This window comes from Ochotona curzoniae, unplaced genomic scaffold (assembly GCF_017591425.1).
Source record: "Ochotona curzoniae isolate NIBS_2020 unplaced genomic scaffold, NIBS_Ocur_1.0 contig_523, whole genome shotgun sequence".
NCBI lineage: Eukaryota > Metazoa > Chordata > Mammalia > Lagomorpha > Ochotonidae > Ochotona > Ochotona curzoniae.
The window spans coordinates 10,279,820-10,298,972 of record NW_024466459.1 but is presented as its reverse complement, the minus strand read 5'-3'; the positions used below and the strand labels follow the sequence as shown (position 1 = coordinate 10,298,972).

Sequence of the window (19,153 nt, the reverse complement as noted above, 5' to 3'; positions counted from 1 at the left end):
CCCACAGTCCACACTGAGTGTCACAGCCTCTCCCACACTCCACACTGAGTGTCACAGCCTCTCCCACACTCCACACTGAGTGTCACAGCCTCTCCCACAGTCCACACTGAGTGACACAGCCTCTCCCACAGTCGACACTGAGTGTCACAGCCTGTCCCACAGTCCACACTAAGTGACACAGCCTGTCGCACAGATCCACACTAAGTGACACAGCCTCTCCCACAGTCCACACTAAATGACACAGCCTCTCCCACAATCCACACTAAGTGACACAGCCTCTCCCACAGTCCACACTAAGTTTCAGAGGAAAATTGCCTGGATATCTACACAACTGTATGCCAAAGTAAGATATTAACTGGGGATCTTCCCAATCCCCCTCACTGGGGCTGGTGCGGAGGCTCGGGTAAGCCACTACCTGTAACTGGCAGCCGGAGCTCTCACCTCCAGGAGATGTGTCTGCGAGGGCAGCCGGGGACTACCCAGCACTTGAATTCCAGTCACCCACGTCAGAGACATCGAGCCTGGCTGGCTCTGGCCCAGCCCAGCCCTGGCTGTTGGGGTTAAGCAGCTAAAGTCCTCGCCTTGAGTGTGCCTGGGATCCTGCATGGGCGCCAGTTCTAATCCCGGCATCCCTGCTTCCCATCCAGCTCCCTGCCTGAGGCCTGGGAAAGCAGTCGAGGATGACTCAAAGCTTTGGGACCCTGCACCCACGTGGGAGACCTGGAAGAATTCCTGGATCCTGGCTAGTATCAGCTCAGCTTAGGGAACGAATCATTGGATGAAAGATCTTCCTCTCTGTCTCTCCTCCTCTCCGTATATCTGAGTTTGCAATGAAAAATAAATTAGAGAAAAAAAAGAGGAGCCAGAATAATGGCTCAACAGGCTAATCCTCTACGTTGAAGTGCTAGCATCCCATATGGGTGCCAGTTCATGTCCTAGGTGCTCCACTTCCCATCCAGCTCCCTGCTTGTGACCTGGGAAAGCAGTCGAGGACGGCCCAAAGCCTTGGGACAGCTCAAAGCCCTGCACCCATATGGGAGACCCAGGAGAGGCTCTTGGCTCCTGGCTTCAGATCAGCCCAGCTCCAGCTATTGTGGCCACGTGAGGAGTGAACCAGCAGATGGAAAATCTACCTCTCTCTTTCTCCTTCTCTCTATAAATCTGTCTTTCCAATAAAACAAAGTATTTCCAGGCTATCAGCAGGGAGCCGGATGGGTGACACAGCATCCATGTAGGACTCTGGTGCTTGCAGGCAGAGGATTAGCCAGGTGAGCCCAGAGCTGCTATTTCAGGACATTAGTAGACAGGAAAAAACCTGTTCTGCCTTCTTCATGAATGTAAAATAAATAGCTGTGCGAACAAAGCCCTGAGCACGCAGCGCCCGTGCCGGAGCCAGGCCCACCTGTGGCTACCGCGGTCACAAACTTGGATCCAAAGTGCCCGTCGGGGGAGAGGCGGCACATGTTGGGGTGCTTGTTCTGGAAGTCGCCCGCAGTGATGCACTCCTCTGAACTCAGGAAGTAGGTGTCCTGTGTGCGAGAAGCACCTGTCAGCCGGCCCCATGGGCGGAGCAGAGCAGCAGCGCTGGCTCCTGGCCCGCTCACCCACCTTGTTGCGACTGTAACGGACAGTGCCCTTGCGGGTGTCTTCCGAGACGAGGTCTGTGAATATCCAGCCAACCTGAACAGGAGGAACGGCTCTCAGCATCCCGGCTTCTGCCAAGGGCTCACGCAGCTCACGAGCCAGCCCATGGCTGTCACTGCCAGGTAGGCAGGGGAGGCAGGGGAGCCCCAACAGACGCTAACCACGGCAGCTCACCTCCCCCCAAGTCCAGGGCAGGGGAGACCCCAGGGATCTCAGGCCGCATGAGGACCACAAACAGCCCCCTCCGTGGGGTACCCTGAAGGCCCTGGCCCGGCTCTCCCCACACAGCCTGCAGCGTGCTCTGAGACGCTGACTCAGGAGCCGGTCCTGGCCCGGCAGCCCAGGGAGGAGCTGCCCCAGGGGCTGGGCCACGCCTGCTCTCCGCCCCTCCCACGCTGGCCACTGGCACACCACCGGCAGAGCTGAACACTTAGCTCAACCTGACAACTATTTTTTGCTCAGGAAAATGTTCTCATGTCCCCGTAACTCAGAGAAGCATAAAAGCTGCTGTTGCCCAATAAACACAACAGGGTTTCAAATCCCATGGCGCCTGTGCCAGCACGCAGCCAGGGTGAGGGGTGTCGCAGTACCTTCCTCAGGCCAAGTTTGGCAGCAATTTCATCCACCACCTCTGCTTTGGGGTCTTCGAGAAGCTCCAGGCTGTTCTGTGTACCAATCTGTCAGGAAGGACAGGGAGAAGGCTGAGAACAAGGGTGTCCGCCACCCTTCTTCCCACACCCTCCCGACCTGCTCTCATGCAGCCAGGTCTGCCTGGAAGCTCACTCCAGAGCCCAGCGAGCCATTCCTGCGGGGAGAATGTCCAGCTAGCAGGGGCACACACACCCCCAGCAAACAAACCCCGAGAGCTGGTACCGGGGTGCTGTGATGCAGCAGAGTAGCCACAAGCTAGTATGCCCAGCGCCAGGTTCACCTCCAGGCCATGGCTACATTCCTTCCAGTCTGCACTGGGCATGCATTGGCACCTGGGCACCTGCGCATGTGCGGGGCGGCCCCAGTGGAGTCGATGGCTCCTGGCTGTGCTGTGAACCAACCACAGCTATGAAGGAATGCAGGGACTAAGCCTGCACATAACACATGGTCGCTCTCATTCCGTCAGTCTGCCTTTCTCATCAATAATAAATCAAAACAATATACCTTAACAAGTAAAATTCAGCCATTAACCTGTCTGCCAAGAGGCACAGCACCTGGCTGAGGGCTCACTGGCTGCACTGACTCACTGGCTCGCCGCAGCGAGGACCAACCACAGGAAATGAAGCTCCTGGAGTGCAGAGAGCGGGCCGAAGTTCACCTTCAGTTAAACGTAGCTCATAGGTCATCAGTAAGTATCTTCTTAAACAAAAATCTGGCCAGAGAAGTAGGGGAGTGAAGGTCACCCCTGACTAAGATTACTATCTGAGCTTCTAGAATAGAAAAGCAGCAGGTGGCCCAAGCCCCTGGGCCCCGCACACATGAAACTGCTGGCTCCTGGCTTCAGCCTGGCCCAGCCTCGCTTGTTGTGCTGGGTACCTGAGAAATGAGTCAGCAGACGTTCTTTCGCTTTCAGATAAATCAAGCTTGGGGAAAAAAAATAGTGAAAACTGCCTCCACTCCAGGGAGGGGTGGAGGGGTGAGGGGGTAAGGGGCAGGGTGGAGGGGAAAGGGGGCAGGGTAGAGGGGTAAGGGGGCAGGGTGGAGGGGTGAGGGTGGAGGGGTGAGGGTGGAGGGGTGAGGGGTGGAGGGGTGAGGGGTGGAGGGGTGAGGGTGGAGGGGTGAGGGGACAGGAGTGAGGGGTGGAGGGTGGAGGGGGCAGAGAAGCCCCTTACTTGAGGTCTAACTCAACATTTACTAGGTTCTCACACAGCACAGCCACCTGCCGACTCCCCACCAGGACCCAGCTGTGAGTCAGGCCATGGAGCCGCCACTGGAGGGCGTCACGCGCAGCCAACCTCCCCTAGCTGACCCAGTGTCCAGCTCAGAGTGCTCACTGCTTTTGAAGTACAGTCCACATAATCAAACATGTGAATATTTTATAATTACTAAAACAAAACCACAAATATACATATCTCAAAAGTCTATGGAAAATCAAAAGCTAAGTTCACTTTGGCATGCCACATTTTTACATCTATGCCTTTTTTCTGCTACATATTTTCCACGCCCTTTTGAAGACCTTATCCATGTCCACAGACCCTGGCATTGATGTATGGGACCGCCTGCGGGACCACTCAGAGAGGACCCTCCCTGGGCCTGGCCGCCCACCACCTGGGCCTCCAACCCCCCCAACCACTCCCATTCCAGCGCTGGTTCCAGTCACACCGGCAGCAGCTCAGCTCTGACAAGGTGCCCGAGAGCTTCCGCAGGGCTCCAGCCAGGGCCTCCCTGTCCCAAGACAGCTGCTGTGGTGCAGAGACAGGAAACAGAATTATAAGAGCTGAAGCAACTGTGTGACAGGACAGGACGGCAATGACCCTGGACACAGGTGGCAGACTAGGAAAAGCATGCAGTGAGTGCGTGGAGCCACCAGCCAGGCACCAGGACGCCCGCAGGACTCGGCGGGGACCCCCGACTGTGAGTATGTGCCCAGGCCCACCTGCGGGGGCTCGTAGATGGCGGCCACCTCGGCCCGGATGCCCAGCGGGATGTCCTTGTGCTCCGTGTACCGGCCATACAGGTACCCAAAATGCTGGTTCCCAGTCTTCCTCCAGAAGTCCAGGAAGCGGTCGGCCACGGTGTGGTTCTCAAACATGATGTTGTCCACGTGCCTGTACTTCTGTGGAGCCAAGGCAGGGGGCTGAGGGAAGAGCTGCCAGCCAACGGAGGAGCCAGAATGCAACCCAGGGCAGACCCAGCCAGGGCTTCGAGCTGCTTGGCAGTCTCCAGCGGCGGAGTGGCGGGCAGCAGGGTTCCACACACTCCCTGAGCAGGTGCATGGCCCAGCCCACAGCCTGCCTCGGAGTGACCCACAGCGAGTCCCAGCTCTCGGCTCACACACCCGGCTAACAGCCCACTGGCTGGCCTCTGCTACACCCGAGCAAGGCCCCGGGCTACAGGCCTGCTGCTGGCCTGCCGCTGCGTGCCAGACGCGTGGGCATGCAGCACATGCAGATTCCCTGCTTTCTCTGCCTTTTGAGTAAATACGTACAACTCATAAAACACTAATCTCACTGTCATTTCATGTACAGGTCTAATAACCAGGTAGTCTTCTATCTTTTTGAAAAAAGCATTTCTTGGACAGCTCCCCTTCAAGTGCCAGGATCCCATATGGCACTAGTTTTAATCCCGGCTGCCCCACTTCCCATCCAGCTCCCTGCTTGTGGGAAAGCAGTCAAGGACGGCCCAAAGCCTTGGGACCCTGCGCCTGTGTGGGAGACCCAGAAGTTCTTGGCTCCTGGCTTCAGATTGACTCAGCTCTAACCCCATTGTGGCCACCTGGGGAGTGAACCAGTTAACAGAAGATCTTTCTCTCTGTACCTCTTTTTCTCTATATATCTGACTTTCCAGTAAAATTAAATAAATCTTACAACAAACAAAACAAAAAAGGTAGGCCTGGCACAGTAGCCTAGTGGCTAAAGTCCTCGCCTTGCATGCGCCAGGATCCCATATGGGCACCAGTTCATGTCCTGGCAGCCCCGCTTCCCATCCAGCTCCCTGCATGTGGCCTGGGAAAGCAGTCGAGGACGGCCCAAAGCCTTGGGACCCTGCACCCACGTGGGAGACCCGGAGGAAGCTGCTGGCTTTGGATCGGATCAGCTCAGCTCTGGTCACTGCAGCCACTTGGGGAGTGACCCAGAAGACAGAAGATCTTTCTGTCTCTTCTTCTCTCTGTAAATCTGCCTTGCCAATAATAATAATAGCAATAATAATAAATCTTAAAAAACAAACAACAAAAAAAAAACACAATATTCTTTGATGCCAGTGCTGTGGCATAGCAGGTAAAGCCACACCTTTTTTTTTTTTTTTAATGAAATACTGATTTTCATTGAACTTTGGCTGCACTGCAGGCATGGCCCTGACCAGCCCGGAGACCAGCACACACTGCTGGAATGTGGCACTCATACTTGTTCTATGGCTCCAGTTATAAAACTAAAAATTCAATACATAAAATACAAGTCTAAGATTTTTTAAAAAGATGTATAAAGAGCCCACAAACTTGCCACAAAGTTGTTTGTTCCTCTACAGAACAACCCCAGTGAGAAGAGTAAAAGGTATAAAAACCATTACAAAACGGCATTCGGAGACACAGCTTTACAACACACATCTTTCAATTCCCATATCCCGCATGCGCACCAGCTCAAACCCCAGCTGCCACGCCTCCAGTCCAGCTCCCTGCTAATGCGCCTGGGAAAGCAACGCAGGATGGCCCAAGTGCCTGGGGCCCTGCCACCCCTCTAGGGACCCAGGCGAAGTACCTGCCTGGCCCAGTCCTGGCCTTTGAGGCCACGAGGGGACTAAAGCACAAATTTAAGGCCTCTTTCTCTCTCTGTAACTTTTGAAATGAATGAATCTCCTTTGTTAAAGCACTTCTTTTGAAAAAGGCAGAGTCAGAGACTCCCCAGCAGTGTGTCCCCCCACCCGCCTGCGCCAGCCCATCAGGCCCAAGCCAGGACCCCAAGGTGGGAGGGGCCCAGCAGAGGAAGCAGAGCTGGACTTGACCCGGCTTTCACCCACACATGCCTGCCCTCAGCAATTTTCGGGGAATAAGAGGCCGGTCTCCAGAACAAGCCGCCAGACACAGGAGTCTGAGGACATGGACATGGGGCAGGCTGCGGGACTGTGCTCGGTCGGAGTCCACAAATGGAACTGCCTGGGCTGGCGAGTCACACACAACCTCAGTGCAGAAGCCAAGGGCCCGTGAGAGCTATTTGCACACGGAAGGACAGGGGACGCATCCACTACACACACTGCTGGCAGCAGCTGCCCCTCAGGGAGGGACTTGCCTGGAAACGCCCAAGCCTCTGGAGGGACCCGGGCCTCTCACCTGTCTGTTGAGCGTGATGGCACTTGGCTGGCACTTGGTACAGATGCCATTGGGCCACGGCAGGTGCCCCTCACAGCCTGATTTAATTTTGCAGCTGATGTTCTCCAGGGCGACAAACTTTCCCCTGCACAGAACAGCAACGGGTGAGAAGTCATGGCGGAGGACCCGCGGCCATGCTCGGCCAACACCGCCGGAGCCACACCGGGCACGTGGTGGGCAGCGGTGCTGGAAGTGTGCAGGTGGCATCTGTCACTTCAACACAGCCCAGCCTGCGCAGCGACCCAGCTGCTGTCCCACGGGCCCTGACGCTCAGGACCACGGGGCACCTTCCTTATCGCCCGGGACTGACTTGCACGAGACCCCCACGACTGCCTCACGAGGAATCACGTTCGGAGCTTCAGGACCCGCCGGGGTGTCCATCGTAGCCCACCAGCCGCACTCTGCCAAGAGCAGAGTCCACGCAGTGTGCATCCCTCTGCCCTCAGGCTGTCCGCTCAAGCCCAGCGAGGCCGAGGCGCCCTGGCCCTGGGCGTGCGATGAGGCCATCGGCCTCGGGCTTCTCACTCGCAAATCCACCGAGAGGGTTGACCGTACAGGTGACTACTCCTGGAAGTCTGGAACCTCCAGACACCTGCATCCTGTTTTGAGCAAAGCTCCTGCGACCAGGAGGCAGGCAGGAGATGGGGCAAGCTTGGAATTTTGAGATTTACGGGAAAGACGGCTGCCTTTGAGGAAGGCTGTTTTACTGCTGTCTGCATTGCAGTGACATGTCAGGACCCCCTGCCTGTCGCATGCGTTCTGTTTGGTGTCACTGTCAGCCCCTAATCATGTAATCTTGTACTTGCTCACTGTCACGTGGCTTCTGATTCTCTGATAGAGACGTACTATGAAACCCCACTTATCCATGGCACTTGTTCAGGGGAAGAGCTGGCTGTCCAACTGGATGGTAAATAAAAATCATTTCGAGATTTACCTTGAACTCTTACAACCCACCCAACAATCCCACTTTTGCTTTCCTCCTGGCTTTGCCAAGCTGTGCCCGAGCAGGAGCACAAGCAGTTCAGATGAATTGCGCATACCCCTGCTGCACGGCTCCAGTCCCGAGCTCCGTGCCCTCCTTGGAGCCACCTTGTGTAGGGAGGTGTCCTCAGCAGGGCTGGCACGTGCCCCGAGGCCCCGCTCTCCACAGCTGGCCAGAGGCCGCTCCTCATGCACACACCCTGGGTCCCAGCCACCCCGCAGGCTGCTTACTTGTCGGCGCCCCCAGTCAGCTTCCGGATGTAGGCGTGGAAGGACATGTGCTTCACGGGGGGCTCCAGGTGGTTCAGGTAGTCCTCGTCAAAAGGCTGCAGCACACACCCGCATCAGCCAGCGGCAGGGGGACACTGCGGGGAGCCCCGAGGCCGGGCACGGGGGACACTGCGGGGAGCCCCGAGGCCGGGCACAGGGGACACTGCGGGGAGCCCCGAGGCCGGGCACGGGGGACACTGCGGGGAGACCCGAGGCCGGGCACGGGGGACACTGCGGGGAGCCCCGAGGCCGGGCACGGGGGACACTGCAGGGAGCCCCGAGGCCGGGCACGGGGGACACTGCGGGGAGCCCCGAGGCCGGGCACGGGGGACACTGCGGGGAGCCCGAAGGCCGGGCACGGGGGACACTGCAGGGAGCCCCGAGGCCGGGCACAGGGGACACTGCGGGGAGACCCGAGGCCGGGCACAGGGGACACTGCAGGGAGCCCGAAAGCCGGGCACAGGGGACACTGCGAGGAGCCCCGAGGCCGGGCACAGGGGACACTGCGGGGACACAGCTGCTGAGCCTGCTGGTTGAGGTTGGGTCAGATCTTGGTGCACTGGCCACCTCTTCAAGATTCAAGGAAATGCTACTAAGCACAAAAGGCAGCTCAGTTCCTGGGAAATCTTCTACATCCCAAAGTCACAAGGCGAAGCAGGTGAAGCCTGGGGGGACCAGCGGGAGGCGGCGGGGCGAGCCCGTGTGCAGCCCCTCCACTGCCCAGGTCTCGGCCTCTCACGGCCCACTGAGAAGGAGACCCTGGCTCAAGGGCAGCTGGTACCACTGGGTATTGAACAGGTACACTCCTTTGACCCCGGTACTCAGTGTGCACTCAGTGCGCGGACACAGCTCCGTCCCTAGCAGCAGCCCACGGCACCACCCAGGGCCCACGTGTCGACTCACCTCCAGGGGGACGCAGTGAACACACTTCCCCAAGGGGCCGTGGCGGCATCTGAGGGCGGGCGAGAGAAAGGCATGGTCAGGAGGACACTGACGAGGGCCGGGCCTCTCGTGGCAGCAGGCATGCGCACAGCACTTACTCAGGGCATCACAAAACACCAACCATAATACCAACAGCAGACGGTCTGCAGGCTTAATGCCAACTTAAAAACTGCTACGTGTGTAAGAAAGCCAGCATGAGGAGAACATCAACGCACGCTTGAGCGTGAAACACACTCCAGGGTGGCACATGGAGAAACCGCAAAGGACACTGGCCCTTTTGTGTCAAGCATCTTCAGGCACAGAACACAGCGGGGCAGCTGGGAGAGCCGCCCACTCACACAGTCAGCCGCGGGACCACAGTCCCGCATGCAGACAGGTCGCACACCCACAGGCACACCGCAGGACTGCTCCTGCCTGGAGGACACAGGAGACAGCTCCAAACTGGCTCAACTCAGGCCATTGCGGGGAGGGAACCAGTGCACAGATCTCTCTCTCTCTCTCTCCTCTCTGTAAATCTGCTTCTCCAATAAAAATAAATAAAACTTAAAAAAAAAAAAAAGGGCCCAGCTTGGTGGCTAAATCCTCACCTTGTATGCACCTACATCCCATATGGGTGCCAGTTTGTACCCTGGCAGCCCCACTTCCCATCCAACTCCCTGCTTGTGGCCTAGGAAAGCAGTCGAGGACGGCCCAAAGCCTTGGGACCCTGCGCCTGTATGGGAGACCTGGAGGAAATTCCTGGCTCCTGGCTTCGGATCAGCACAGCTCTAGCCATTGTGGCCATTTGGGGAGTGAATCAGCTGACAGAAGATCATTGTCTTTTCGTCTCTGTCAATCTGCCTTTCCAATAAAAATAAATAATAAATCTTTTTCTTAGTCAAACATTGTCAGAACTGCTTCCCATCACTGCGTGCAAAACTCAACCTCCTGAGCTGGTTTCTTTGAAAGGACTGCAAGGACCACCGGCTGATTGGGGCGATGGACTGTACCGGACCCTGTGCTTGCTAATGCACACAAGAATCTGGTCTGGGAACACCTTAGACAAAGTTTCTTTGGGGATCTCCCCAATCGAAATGGTGGACACAGAACCCTAACCAAGAAAAGACAGAACAAGTCAGTCAACCACCTCAGCTACATGTTGGCAAACGGGCAAACGGAGACTCTATGATGGACTATGTCAATCAATGGATTCTTCAATGACCTCATCATGCTTGGAGTGGCGAGATTGGCAGCGATTCATAACTGTGAACTTTCAAAACCACTTGAGCAAGTCTCACAGAGCATGCCCCACATCAGGGACCTGGGGTGGGTGGGAGACTGGGTAGGGCTTCTCTCTCAATACCCCCCTTTACCTCAGATACATGAAGGAAACAATATGGAAATAATAGTCTTACCCACTTTCCAGTAGCCCTTAAACCTTGTTACCCTAATTAACTATGTAAAGATTGTCAAAAAAAAAAAAATAATAATAAAATGAAAAAAAGGGCCCAACAGCGTGGCCTAGCGGCTAAAGTCCTCGCCTTGAACACCCCAGGATCCCATATGGGCGCCAGTTCTAATCCCAACAGCTCCACTTCCCATCCAGCTCCCTGCCTGTGGCCTGGGAAAGCAGTCAAGGATGGCTCAAAGCTTTGGGACCCTGCACACATGGGGGAGACCTGGAAGAGGTTCCTGGATCCTGGCTTCGGATCGGCATAGCATCAGCCGTTGCGCTCACTTGGGGAGTGAATCATCAGGCAGAAGATCTTCCTCTCTGTCTCTCCTCCTCTCTGTATATCTGACTTTCCATAAATAAATAAATCTTAAAAAAAAGAAAAAGAAAAAAGGACTGCAAGGGACCAACAGATAGTCAGCATTGCGCATCAGACCGCACCTGCCGTGCTGGTACTCCGTGTGCTGGTACTCCGTATGCTGGTACTCCGTGCTGGCACAGGCCCAAGGGCCAGCTGCTCCACTTCCCACCCACATCCCTGCTAACGCGCCGGGGAGGTGGGGCAGCAGAGGATGGCCCAAGTGTTTAAGTGGCTGCACCCATGGGGGAGACCTGGAACAAGTTCCTGGTCCAGTTCTGGTCACCACTGCAGCTGTTTTGGATGTGAACAATGGACAAAAGACTTGTCTGTCTCTGTCACTGTACTTATGAAACAAACGATATATATATTTTTTTTTCCAAAAGCAATTTTTGGGGGCAGACACTGCAGCACACCCAGTAACAGGTTAGCCTTCACTTGGTATGCCTGGGATGGAGACCCCCTCCCTTCCCATCCAACACCCTGCTACTGTGCCTGGGAGGCAGCCAACACTTGGGGTCCCCAGTACCCATGTGAGGGACAGCATGGGGTTCCTGGCCCTGGTCACTTAGGGTAGAAGACACCTCTTCAACGCCTCTCACTTACACAGCTGGGATGTATGTATAAACACATGTACATGGTTGCCCCAGGACCAGGACCCAGGGAGGAACAGAAACGCTAAAAAGAATTTCGCAGACCTCTGGGTGGAAAGCGTGAGCCATTCACAGGTGGGGAACATGTGGCCGCATCACACCAGCTCCTCACTGCCCTGGAGCAAGGACCTGGACCAGCCAGGCATCCCGGTCCCCGGGGACGTGGAGCACACACCTGCCCGTCCACACGCCGTGCGGGCAGCAGGCGGGTACTCACAGCTGCGGGTCCCGGCTCCGGTAGATCTTCCCGTCCTGTCTGCTGAGGTACTGGTCGATCTCGTCCTCCACCACCTGGGCGGCCCCCGGGGCCTTCGGGCCTGGCGCAGCAGTGGACGTCTCCATCTCCGACGAGGGTCCCGCCAGGCTCGAGGGGAACAGGAACAGCAAGTCGCCGTGCCTGTGCAGACGACAGCGTCGGCGCTCGTGAGCACTGCTTCCCACTGACCCTGGAGCCGCCACTGCCCTCCGTGCCCTCCGTGCCAGCTCCTCAGTCCTCATCAGCCCTGCCTCCCAACAGCACATCTCCTCTCTCCTTCTCTCTCTGACACACCCCTGTGCAGACACCAGAGGGATTACTCCCTTACAACATGGGGTTCTCAGCCCACAGCCCCCCTCCGACCACCCAAGGTCACTGCTAGGCCACCGCCCCTTGCACGTACATGACACCCCCCATGGCAGCTCAACAAGCAGTGGGACAATTCTCATCTGCTCTGCCCCACGATGACAGCAGCAAGTGTCCACGTGGCCGTCACCCTGTTGGGCAGCTGGAGGGCCCTGCCACACAGACACCCAGCGGGGCCGACTTCCCTAGAGCCCCTCCAGCACGGACCGGAACCACACTGTTCCCCCTAGACGTGACTCAGAACCCAGAGGGGTCAATCAGAACAGCACAGGCCAAAGCCATGGCCAGGGGTGCAGCTCCTGCCCGGCTCAGGCCGGGCCCCAGGCCGCCATGGACAACAGGAACCGCTTCACCTACAAGGAAGCCGCGGCTGTAGGGCACCCCTGTGGTCACCCCGGAAATGCACAGCGTCCAGGGCCGGCCACTGCGGGTTCCCAAAGCCAGGCCGGACACACGGCAGACCTAAGCAGGCAGAATGTGCGATCGCAGTGCCAAGGACACAGACCCTGGACCGGACACTGCGAAACAGACATATGTGTGGAACAGTAGGTGAGAAAAGGAATGAAGAGAAGCGGGGACGGAGTGAGGCCGTCAGAAACAACCAGGGGCGTTCCGCAGAGGGTCAGCGGCCAGCCTGGCCACAGCGACATGGAGCCTGGCTCCTGTCGCCAGGGCTCACCTCTGGGTGCTGCGCTACCCGGGCCCACAGCCTTGAGGACCAGGAGTCCTAACACGCACTCTGCAGCAACAATGGCCTCTGCGAGCCCGAGGAAGAACCAGGGAGAGTGGCGAGCACCCCAATTCCTAGCTTGCCCGGAGCTCTGCCAACTGCCAGGGTTCAGAGCGAGCCCACTGCGCAGCCACTTCTGACGGGAAGCCAAGCGTGTGGCACGGCGAGGCAGACGCCCCAGCCCACAGCCTCACACTCAGCGTTCTGCCACCAGTGCAAAGGCACAGGCCAGCAGGTGTCACACCGTCTGAGGGAACAACTTCCACTCTGCATCCCACACGGCCCGTCACGGCCTCTCGCACACTGCCCTCACGGCAGCAGACAGCCAGGCGGCGTGGCAGGACCCAAGGTGGTAGGCACTGAGGTGGACCACGGGCCCTGGCACGCCACCAGCCAACAGGACAGACTTGCCTGTGGTCGTGCTCAAGGCCACTGCCTGCAGACAACCAGCTGAGCGTCAGCAACACACTTCCCAGCTTCCGCATGGCCAGCATCCCCGTCAGCTGAGGCCAGGAGCGGCCATCCAGAGGGCCGGCCTATGGGAGCAGGCTGCCCGGCTCCTCCACCGCACACTTACTTGATCCGCAGCAAGCTGAGCGACTTGTTCGGAGACGCGGTGATCTCTCCAGTCTTGTTTCTGTTGATGTACACTGAGAAGCCGTTATTCTGGAAGCCAAACTCCTTTGCAACCTGTAATGAGCCCGAAGAATCAGCATGGAATGCAGAGGCAGCACCAGCCAGTGGGCACACAGGGCGAGGACACAGGCCACTGGCAGGCGACGGGGAGCGGTCACCTGCACACCAGCAGCAGAACGCCAGTTTGCGTCCCGGCTGCCCCACCGCTCAGCCAGTGACCTCCTAATATGCCAGGCAAGGAGGCACGGGAGGGCAGCCAAGAGCACCCATGGGAAACCTGTCTGGAGTCCCTGATGCCAGGCTAGCTGCAGCATTTTGGAAATAAACCAGCAGACAGCGATCCGAACCCAGAGCTGTAGCACACCCCGTCAGGCCAGCAGTCAGCATGAGTACCAGCGACAGTCCTGGCTGCTGCTCCCACTCCAGCTCACTGCTCATGTGCCTGGGAGCAGAAGACGGCCCAAGCACAGGCCACTGCCACCTCCACAGGAGGCAGTAATGGGTTCCCGGTCCCAGCTCCACAGGAGGCAGCAATGGGGTGCCAGGTCCCAGCTCCACAGGAGGCAGCAATGGGATGCCAGGTCCCAGCTCCAGCCATCATGGCCATTTGATATGTGCGCCAGGAGTGGAGGGAACCAGCAGATGGAAGATTCTTTCTCTTTCAAATAAATAAATCTTCACAAAAAAAGTCCAACAAACCCACAGAGTAAACATAAAGACACCCAGGGCATACACAGGAGCCTCATGGCCCTGGGGACCCAAAGGTGGAGATGACGCAGGCAGGGGGCAGCGTCTACAGTGGGAAGACCCTCCAACGTGACACAGGGGGCAGCGTCTGCAGCAGGGAGACCCTCCAATGTGACACAGGGGGCAGCGTCTGCAGGGGGGAGACCCTCCGACGTGACACAGGGGGCAGCGTCTGCGGGGGGGGGGACCTCCGACAGCAAAGGCAGACAGGTGCACCTTCCTGACAGTGCGGGCAAGACAGCCCATCCCCAGCAGGGCTGATCACACGCCTCCAAACGACACACACCAACAGGTATTCTTCAGGTGACAGAAATCCAGAGAACCCACAGGCCAAGGGGGGCAAACAGGACTTCTGAAGACCAGTGCCCACGTGATCCCCACAAGGAAAGCCCCACAGTTGCAGGGCAGGAGGGCAGGCCTCCACACAGGCACAGGGGCCACACAGCTGGACCTTCTGCTGCTTTCCCAAGTCATCAGTGGGAGCTGGATAAAGTGGAAGAGCCAGGACCCTAAGCTCACAGCCAGCTGCCTGGGCTGAGCCCCGAGTGCGGAAATGCACGAGGCGTTTCACACGCCTGCGTGACTGCTCCTGGGAACTCGCCATCTCGCCTGCAGACGCCCAGAGTTCACACAAAGCACGGGGGACACGAAAAATCGCAGGCTTGTGTGCTCACCTTGAATGCGACGGGATCCCATATGGATGTCCGTCTGTGTCCCGGCGGCCCTGCTTCCCATCCAGCTCCCTGCTTGGGACCCTGCACCCGTGTGGGAGACCTGGAGGAGGCTCCTGGCTTTGGATCGGCTCAGCTCTGGCTGTTGCGGCCCCTTGGGGAGTGAATCAGTGAACAGAAGATCTTCCTGTCTCTCCTCCTCTACATATTCCTGACTTTCCAATAAAAGTAAATAACGAAATAAATAAGGGAGGAAGGAAGGAAGGAAGGAAGGTCGATCGGTCCTGAACCCTGCACTGAGGCAGGTGACACCACCACTTGCGAGGCCAGCATCCCAAAGCAGCAGCAACTCCTGTCCCGGCCGCTCCACTTCTGACCCAGCTCCCTGCTATGACCTGGGAAAGCAGCAAAGCCGGCCCAAGTGCTTGGGCCCCATTACCCTCTGGACTGAGGGTGGCCAGGATGAGCTCCTGGCTCCTGGCTTCAGCCTGGCTCAGTGCCCGGTGCTATAGTCACCTGGGGAGTGACCCAGCACATGGAGCCTCTCTCTCTCTGTTGCCCCACTCTGCAACTATAACTTTCAGAATGAGTTTAACTTTAAACCAAACCCTTAGGGGCTGGTGTTCTGTGCAGCAGCACCCCCCATCAGAGTGCAGGTTCGAGTCCTGGCTGCTGCTCCCCACTGCCGGGCCTGTACCAGCAGCTGGCTGTGTGCACGCTCTAGACACTCCCAGGAATGCGTGATAACACGCTGCTGAGCCAAGGACATGGACCAAGAATCATCCAAGCACTCAGTGAGCACTCAGCAGCTGCCGGCAGGAGGGACTCGGCCCACAGACAGCCCCCACCTTTCCTTTCCCTGACCAAGGCCGACACTTGTCTTTGATTTTCTCACTCTTCAACTAAACTTTGTAAATTAAACAAGGGTCCGGCGAGATAGTGTAGCGATAGAGCCCTCACTGGAGGCCTGCATGCCACTTCCGGCCAAGGCCCCTGGGGGCACAAACGAGGGCCCAAGTACTTGGTACAGGCCATCCCAGGGGGAGCCACAGCCACTGCGGTGACTTGGCCGCGCAGGCATGTGGAGAGCAAATGCTCAAGGGAAGGTCTCCTCTCTCACTCTGCCTTCAGATGAATAAGTAAACCTTTTGTTTTAAAATGAAATGTAGGATGCGGCACCGTGGCTTAGCAGCTAAAATCCTTGCCTCGAACGCACCAGGATCCCATATGGACGCCAGTTCTAATCCCGGCAGCTCCACTTCCCATCCAGCTCCCTGCCTGTGGACTGGGAAAGCAGTCGAGGACGGCCCAAAGCCTTGGAACCCTGCACCTGTGTGGGAGACCCGGAAGAAGTTCCTGACTCCAAATCAGCTCAGTTCTGGCTGTTGCGGCCATTTGGGGAGTGAACCAGTGGATGGAAGACCTTTCTGTCATCTCTATAAATCTGCCTTTCCAATGTAAATAAATACATTTTTGTAGGGCCTGGTGCAGTGGCCCAATGGCTGAAGTCCTTGCTTTGAATACACCAGGATCCCATGTGGGTGCCGGTTGTAATGCTGGCTGCTCCCCTTCCTATCCAGCTCCCTGCCCGTGGCCTGGGAAAGCAGTCGAGGACGGCCCAAAGCCTTGGGACCCTGCACCCGCATGGGAGACCTGGAGGAGGCTCCTGGCTCCTGGCCTTGGATTGGTACAGTTCCAGCCGTTGTGGCCAGTTGGGGAGTGAATCATCAAACGGAAAATCTTCCTCTCTGTATTTCCTCTTCTCTACATATCTGAATTTGCAATAAAAATAAATTTAAAAAAGAAAAACTTCCCCATCTAAACACACACACACATATTTTAAATTAATCTCAGGGCCAGCATGGTGACCTAGTGGCTGGAGTTCCCGTCTTGCAAGCACTGAGATCCCTTGTGGGTGTTCATTCATGTCCCGGCTGCTCCACTTCCCATCCAGCTCCCTGCCTGTGGCCCGGGAAAGCAGTCAAGGACACCCCAAGGCTGTGGGACTATGCACCCGTGTGGGAGACCCGGAGGAGGCATCTGGCTCCTGGCTTCGGCTCAGCTCCAGCTGCTGTGGTCATTTGGGGAGTGACCCAGCAGATGGGAGATCCTCTGTCACTCTTCCTCTCCGTATATTTGCCTTTCCAATGAGAAATAAATAAATCTTTAAAAAATAAAATATAAATTTCAGGATATAATATCTTAGCCCTCTCATTCACCAATCTCTCCCAGCCCCCAATACTGAATGATGCGACCATAGCCTGCCACCCATCACTCAGTGACAGGCACGGGCTGTAGTTGGGCCCTGCTGAGCCAGGCGAAGTGCGTGCCATGGGAACAGGTGCTGGGCAGCCCGAATTCGGGCGCTCAGCCAGCAGGAAGACGAGTGGCCAGCGTGAGAAAGGCGCAGTGACCGCTAACTGGGAGCAGTGTCCGCGGTCTGTGTGCGCCGACTCGGGCCCTGAGCATCTGCTCAGCACACTTCCCCCCAGGGGAAGCTGATGGCCACTGAGCTGACCCTGGCACCTCGCCCCTCCAGCCACTGCAGCGGTTCCGACTCCTACGCCCGATGGGGACCCGCTCCTGAGCCCTGCCATGGCAGTCATGGGGCCCACGCTGTCGACAGCCCACCCCACAACACACTCCTCCCACTGGCGACCACAGCCCCCAACTCCCCTACGCAGAGCAGACCGGATGTGGACAGTTCCCCACCCCTTGAGCCACAGGTATCTTACACATAGGCAAGTGATCTGGCTTGGCTTATGAAAATTACACCTGCATATTTAACATAAAAAAATGGCGCAAATGCCTGCTTGGAACAAACTCAACCATGATAGAAACACACGGCAAGCTCCACCGCGAGCAGCTGCAGCGACAGCGCCCCAGCGGGACCCCTCGAGTCCTCCCTCCACGGGACACATCACACTGCGCTCTGGGCTCCGGGTGACCCCCAGGGACCACCGAACAAGACAGAGAAAGGCACCGTGAGGATTCGGCACCGGGGAAGCCACACCGCCCGTACCTTTTTCAGAAACGTGGCAGCTGTTTCTCTCTTGGTGGCCGTGATGCGCCTCACGCCATCTGGGGACTGGACGCGGATTATCTGCCATGGAGGAAACAAGCCCGTGAGGCCACGCAGCGCAGCCTGCCCCACCCTCCGTCCCACCCCCCAGTCTCTGCCAGGCAGGAGGGCTGGGCTGGGTGGCCCGGTGTCCTGAGAGCCACAGCTGCTTTGGGACAGTTCATCCACTGGGAAAGATGGCAGCCCCCGGCACGGGCCCACTCCCAACCCCAGCAGCCCCTGGCACCAAGTGGTGAGGGCTCCCTGTGCCCCTCCTGGAGACCCCAGGGGCTCTCGACCCCCTGTTCCAGCCCCTAGCCCCGCTGGCATCTGGGAATGGAACTGGCAGATAGGAGCTCTCTCATATATCTCTGCTTTTCAAATACATTTCAAAGTTTTTGCTTTTTAAACAGTTTCAATTTTCAACCTTTTTTTAAAGTATCTAAAAGATTCTCTTCAATTTTCTTTAAAACCAAACCAAAAAAGCAGTATATACTCCATCCACCAGAGTCAGAAGTCAGCAGGTGGCACAGCCAGTTAACCCTCTGCTGGGGCACGCTCATCCCAATATGGGCACCTGTTCAAGTCCCGGCTGCTCCACTTCCCATCCTGCTTGGGGCCCAGGCCTTGGACCCTGCACCCACGTGGGCGTGGCGGAAGAGGGTAGCTAACTCCAGGCTGCAGGCCAGCCCAGCTCTGGCCACAGGGGCCATTTGGAGAGAGAACCAACAGATGCAAGTGGAGCAGTCAGGACTCAAACAGGCACCACCGACAGGGAATGTGGGTGCTGCAGCTGCCAGGCCCTGACCTGCAGAGCAGGCGGTCCGCTTGGGACAGTGGACACCGCTGCAGTGGTCTGGGCAGCTCACAGCGCCCTTGTTTCCTGGGACCACCTGCTGGCCCACATCAACCCGTCCCGTGTATCTGCCGGCCAACTAGTTACAAATAGCTGTAGCAGGAAACACCCACGGCATTTCAGCCCATGGAATGTTCTCTCCCGCATGGATCTAGAATGTACATCTAACCCAGCCTTCCTTTTCCAGAAACCTGCACCGGGCAGGGGAGGCTCTGCCCCCACGGGTCCTCTCGGGCCGGGGAGGGCTCTGCCTGGTGCTCACAACCTGTCCAGAAGCTGCCCGCTGGTGCCCGGCCTCAGCTGACCCCCTGGTGAGGAGGCGGGCTCGGCCTGACCCCTCGAGGGACCCGGTCCCCGGATCACCAGGACCGGCAGTGTGGACACGCCAGAAACAAACCCCAAACTCCTGAAGTTCTTTGCAAAGGGGCCGGTTCCAGCTGTCTGGGGTTCAACCTGGAAGGGAACTCGGCTTGGCCCGGGGCCGCGGCCACCTGCCGGGTCCCCCCCCCGAGCACCGGGGACCCTAACCCTCACGG

At 57.6% G+C, this 19,153-nt stretch overlaps 1 protein-coding gene across 3 annotated transcripts in view; it reads right to left on the bottom strand.

Annotated features, from left to right (window-relative positions):
- The window catches only part of NPLOC4 (NPL4 homolog, ubiquitin recognition factor), a 32,603-nt gene that overhangs the window by 12,951 nt on the left and 499 nt on the right, over positions 1–19,153 (bottom strand). For 2 of the 3 annotated variants that reach the window (XM_040989779.1, XM_040989781.1), the window contains exons 2-11: positions 17,723–17,803; positions 13,224–13,336; positions 11,512–11,691; positions 8,813–8,861; positions 7,871–7,965; positions 6,620–6,743; positions 4,232–4,411; positions 2,235–2,321; positions 1,609–1,680; positions 1,403–1,529 (exon numbers count right to left, since the gene is read on the bottom strand). In XM_040989779.1, coding sequence (XP_040845713.1) covers positions 1,403–1,529; positions 1,609–1,680; positions 2,235–2,321; positions 4,232–4,411; positions 6,620–6,743; positions 7,871–7,965; positions 8,813–8,861; positions 11,512–11,691; positions 13,224–13,336; positions 17,723–17,803 — 1,108 coding nt within the window. Of the gene's footprint in view, positions 1–1,398; positions 1,530–1,608; positions 1,681–2,234; positions 2,322–4,231; positions 4,412–6,619; positions 6,744–7,870; positions 7,966–8,812; positions 8,862–11,511; positions 11,692–13,223; positions 13,337–17,722; positions 17,804–19,153 lie in introns of all 3 variants that reach the window. The other variant, XM_040989780.1, reaches the window with a different exon arrangement.